Source organism: Salvelinus sp. IW2-2015, unplaced genomic scaffold (genome assembly GCF_002910315.2).
Source record: "Salvelinus sp. IW2-2015 unplaced genomic scaffold, ASM291031v2 Un_scaffold537, whole genome shotgun sequence".
Classification (NCBI taxonomy): domain Eukaryota; kingdom Metazoa; phylum Chordata; class Actinopteri; order Salmoniformes; family Salmonidae; genus Salvelinus; species Salvelinus sp. IW2-2015.
In genome coordinates this window covers 199,175-204,339 of record NW_019942569.1, presented here as the reverse complement: position 1 = coordinate 204,339, position 5,165 = coordinate 199,175, and the positions used below count along the sequence as shown (strand labels likewise).

At 57.8% G+C, this 5,165-nt stretch overlaps 1 protein-coding gene across 1 annotated transcript in view; it reads right to left on the bottom strand.

Moving 5' to 3' along the window:
* LOC112068462 (uncharacterized) overlaps positions 1 to 5,165 on the bottom strand; it is a 164,120-nt gene that overhangs the window by 99,594 nt on the left and 59,361 nt on the right. Inside the window, 8 exon segments of the mRNA XM_070438164.1 lie at positions 1,247 to 1,620; positions 1,910 to 2,013; positions 2,224 to 2,364; positions 2,535 to 2,628; positions 2,840 to 2,965; positions 3,094 to 3,170; positions 4,679 to 4,856; positions 4,963 to 5,081. Coding sequence (XP_070294265.1) covers positions 1,247 to 1,620; positions 1,910 to 2,013; positions 2,224 to 2,364; positions 2,535 to 2,628; positions 2,840 to 2,965; positions 3,094 to 3,170; positions 4,679 to 4,856; positions 4,963 to 5,081 — 1,213 coding nt within the window.

The following is a 5,165-nucleotide window of genomic DNA, read 5'->3' as shown; positions in this document are numbered from 1 at the left end:
CAGTTTTTATTTTATTATTTTTTTATTTATCCGTTATTTTACCAGGTAAGTTGACTGAGAACACGTTCTCATTTGCAGCAACGACCTGGGGAATAGTTACAGGGGAGAGGAGGGGGATGAATGAGCCAATTGTAACTGGGGATTATTAGGTGACCGTGATGTTTGAGGGCCAGATTGGGAATTTAGCCAGGACACCGGGGTTAACACCCTACTCTTACGATAAGTGCCATGATTCTTTAATGACCTCAGAGAGTCAGGAAACCCGTTTAACGTCCATCCGAAAGACAGCACCCTACACAGAGCAGTGTCCCCAATCACTGCCCTGAGGCATTGGGATTTTGTTAGACCAGAGGGAAGAGTGCCTCCTACTGGCCCTCCAACACCACTTCCGCAGCATCTGGTCTCCCATCCAGGACTGACCAGGACCACCCTGCTTAGCTTCAGAAGCAAGCCAGCAGTGGTATGCAGGGTGGTATGCTGCTGGTTTACGGGGGTATGTGGAGCATGAGTGAAGGAGGCTTGTTGCAAAATAGGAAGCTGATTCTAGTAACATTTTGGATTGAAGAAGCTTATGTGAGTCTGGAAGGAAAGTTTACAGTCTAACCAGATACCTAGGTATTTGTAGTTGTCCACATATTCTAAGTCAGAACCGTCCAAGGAGTGATGCTAGTCGGGCGGGAGGGTGCGGGCAGCAATCGGTTGAAGGGCATGCACTTAGTTTTACTTGCATTTAAAAGCAGTTGGAGGCCTCGGAAGGAGTGTTGTATGGCATTGAAGCTCGTTTGGAGTTTGTTAGCACAGTGTCCAAAGAAGGGCCAGATGTTATACAGAATGGTGTCGTCTGCGTAGAGGTGGATCAGAGAATCACCAGCAGCAAGAGTGACATCATTGATTAATACAGAGAAAGAGTCGGCCCGAGATTTGAACCCTGTGCCACCCCCATAGAGATCTCAGAGGCCCAGACAACAGGCCAGCCCTGAAGACGCTGCACAGTATTGTTTTTTTATCAATGGCGGTTATGATATCGTTTAGGACCATGTTCATTAATTAAACATAAACAATTAATGAACATGCACCTGTGAACGGTCGTTCAGGCACTAACAACTTACAGACGGTAGGCAATTAAGGTCACAGTTATGAAAACTTAGGACACTAAAGAGACTTTTCTACTGACTCTGATAAACACCAAAAGAAAGATGTCCAGGTGTCCCTGCTCATCTGCGTGAACGTGCCTTAGGCATGCTACAAGGACGCATGAGGACTGCAGGTGTGGCACGGCAATAATTGCAATGTCAAGACTGAGACCGGAGGGGGCCGAGACAAGACCGGAGACGGAGGGGGAGGGGGCAGAGTCAGACCGAGACAGAGGGGGAGGGGGCAGAGTCAAGACCGAGACCAGAGGAGGGAGGGGGCCGAGACAAGACCGAGACCGGAGAGAGGGGCCCGAGACAAGACCGAGACCGGAGGAGGGAGGGGGCCGAGACAAGACCGAGACGGAGGGGGCAGAGTCAAGACCGAGACAGAGGGGGGAGGGGGCCGAGTCAAGACCGAGACCAGAGGGGGGAGGGGGCCGAGTCAAGACCGAGACGGAGGAGGGAGGGGGCCGAGACAAGACCGAGACTGAGGGGGCAGAGTCAAGACCGAGACCGAGGAGGGAGGGGGCGCGACAATGACCGAGACCTGAGGGGGCAGAGTCAAGACCGAGACGGGAGGGGTTGGGGCGAACGAGTCAAGACCGAGACCAGAGGGGGAGGGGGCCGATCAAAGACTGAGACCGAGGGGGAGGGGGCAGAGCAAGACTGACGAGACGGAGGGGCGCGCGTAGTCAAGAACAGAGACCGGAGGGGAGGGGGCCGAGTCAAGACCGAGACCGGAGGGGGGAGGGGGGCCCTGAGACAAGACCGCTGACCGGAGGGGGGAGGGGCCGAGTCAAGACTGAGACCGGAAGGGGGAGGTGGCCGAGTCAAGACGAGAGAACCGAGGGGGGAAGGGGGCCGAGTCAAGAACTGAGACCTACCAGAGGGAGAGGGAGGGGGCAAGTCAAGACTGAGACCGGGAGGGGGGAGGGGGCAGATCAAGACTGAGACGGGAGGGGGGAGGGGGCCAGAGTCAAGACTGAGACCGCTACAGAGGGGGGGGAGGGGGCGAGTCATGACTAGAGACTCGGTTAGGGGGGAGGGCGGGCAGAGTCAAGACGAGAACCTCGGAAGGGGGGGGTCAGACCAAGACGAGGACGAGGGGGGAGGGGCAGAGTCCAGACTGAGACCGGAGGGGGGAGGGGCCGAGACAAGACCGAGACCGGAGGGGGGGGGAGGGGACCGAGTCAAGCTGAGGACCGGAAGGGGGAGGGGGCCAGAGTCAAGACTGGAGGAGACCGGAGGGGGGAGGGGCCGAGTCAAGACAGAGACAGAGGAGGGAAGGTGGGCGAGACGCAAGACCGAGACGAGGAGAGGACGGGCCCGAGACAGACCCAGAGAGCGGAGAGAGGGAGGGGGCCGAGACAGACGCTGAGACCGTAGGGGGCGAGTCAAGACCGAGCCAGAGGGGGGAGGGGCCGAGACATAGACGAGGACTTAGTAGGGGGAGGGGCCGAGTCAAGACCTGAGACCGAGGAGGGAGGGGCCGAGACTAAGACCGAATCCGAGGGGGACAGAGTCAAGACGGAGACCGTGTAGGAAGGGGGGTGCCGAACAAGACCGAGACTGAGGGGCAGAGTTCAAGACCTGAGACCGGAGGGGTTGGGGGCGACCGAGTCAAGACCTGAGACCGCGGGGGGAGGGGGCCGAATCAATGACTGAGACCTTGAGTGGGGGAGGGGTCAGAGTTCAATGACTGAGACCGGAGGGGGAGGGCCGAGTCAACGAACAGAACCGAGGGGGGGAGGGGGCCGAGTCAATGACTGAGACCGGAGGGGGGAGGGGCCGAGCAAAAGACGAGACGGAGGGGGAGGGGGCCGAGTCAAAGACTGAGACCGAGGGGGGAGGGGCAGATCAAGAGAGACCGGAGGGGGAGGGGCCAGAGTCAAGACTGAGACCAGAGGGGGAGGGGGCAGAGTCAAGACTGAGACAGGGAGGGGGGAGGCGAGTGACAGACGGTCAAGGCACTGAGAGCCGGAGGGGGGAGGGGCAGAGTCAAGACTGAGACCAGAGGGGGGAGGGGGCTGAGTCAGACTGAGACCGAGGGGAGGGGGCAGAGTCAAGACTGCCATGGGATCTTTAATGACCTCAGAGAGTCAGGACACCCGTTTAACGTCCCATCCGAAAGACAGCACCCTACACAGAGCAGTGTCCCCAATCACTGCCCTGAGGCATTGGGATCTTTGTTTAGACCAGAGGGAAGAGTGCCTCCTACTGGCCCTCCAACACCACTTCCAGCAGCATCTGGTCTCCCATCCAGGGACTGACCAGGACCAACCCTGCTTAGCTTCAGAAGCAAGCCAGCAGTGGTATGCAGGGTGGTATGCTGCTGGTTTTACGGGGGTATGTTTGGCAGCATGAGTGAAGGAGGCTTTGTTGCAAAATAGGAAGCTGATTCTAGATAACATTTTGGATTGAAGAAGCTTTATGTGAGTCTGGAAGGAAAGTTTACAGTCTAACCAGATACCTAGGTATTTGTAGTTGTCCACATATTCTAAGTCAGAACCGTCCAGAGGAGTGATGCTAGTCGGGCGGGAGGGTGCGGGCAGCAATCGGTTGAAGGGCATGCACTTAGTTTTACTTGCATTTAAAAGCAGTTGGAGGCCTCGGAAGGAGTGTTGTATGGCATTGAAGCTCGTTTGGAGGTTTGTTAGCACAGTGTCCAAAGAAGGGCCAGATGTATACAGAATGGTGTCGTCTGCGTAGAGGTGGATCAGAGAATCACCAGCAGCAAGAGTGACATCATTGATATATACAGAGAAAAGAGTCGGCCCGAGATTTGAACCCTGTGGCACCCCCATAGAGWCTGCCAGAGGCCCAGACAACAGGCCAGCCCTGAAGACGGCTGCACAGTATTGTTTTTTATCAATGGCGGTTATGATATCGTTTAGGACCATGTTCATTAATTAAACCATAAACAATTAATGAACATGCACCTGTGGAACGGTCGTTCAGGCACTAACAACTTACAGACGGTAGGCAATTAAGGTCACAGTTATGAAAACTTAGGACACTAAAGAGACTTTTCTACTGACTCTGATAAACACCAAAAGAAAGATGTCCAGTGTCCCTGCTCATCTGCGTGAACGTGCCTTAGGCATGCTACAAGGACGCATGAGGACTGCAGGTGTGGCCAGGGCAATAAATTGCAATGTCAAGACTGAGACCGGAGGGGGCCGAGACAAGACCGAGACCGGAGGGGGGAGGGGGCAGAGTCAGACGAGAGCCCAAGGGGAGGGGCAGAGTCAAGACCGAGACAGAGGAGGGAGGGGGCCGAGACAAGACCGAGACCGGAGGAGGGAGGGCCGAGACAAGACCGAGACGGAGGAGGGAGGGGGCCGAGACAAGACCGAGACCGGAGGGGGAGAGTCAAGACCGGAGACAGAGGGGGGAGGGGGCCGAGTCAAGACCGGACCAGAGGGGGGAGGGGCCGAGTCAGAGCCGGAGACCGGAGGAGGGAGGGGGCCGAGACAAGACCGAGACTGAGGGGGCAGAGTCAAACCGAGACCGGAGGAGGGAGGGGGCCGAGAACAAGACCGAACCTGAGGGGCAGAGTCAAGACCGAGACCGGAGGGTTGGGGGCGACCGAGTCAAGACCGAGACCAGAGGGGAGGGGGCGATCAAGACTAGAGACCGGAGGGGGAGGGGGCAGAGTCAAGACTGAGACACGGAGGGGCCGAGTCAAGAAGAGACCGGAGGGGGGAGGGGGCCGAGTCAAGACTGAGACCGGAGGGGGGGGGGGCCGAGACAAGACCGAGACCGGAGGGGGGAGGGGGCCGAGTCAAGACTGAGACCGGAGGGGAGGGGCCGAGTCAAGACAAGAGACCGGAGGGGGAGACGGGGGCCGAGTCAGACTGAGACCAAGGGGGAGGGAGATCAGACTGAGACCGGAGGGGAGGGGGCAGAGTCAAGACTGAGACCGGGGGGGAGGGGCAGAAGTCAAGACTGAGACCGAGAGGGGGGAGGGGCCGAGTCAAGATGAGACTAGAGGGGGGAGGGGGCAAGTCAAACTGACGGAGGCGGAGGGGG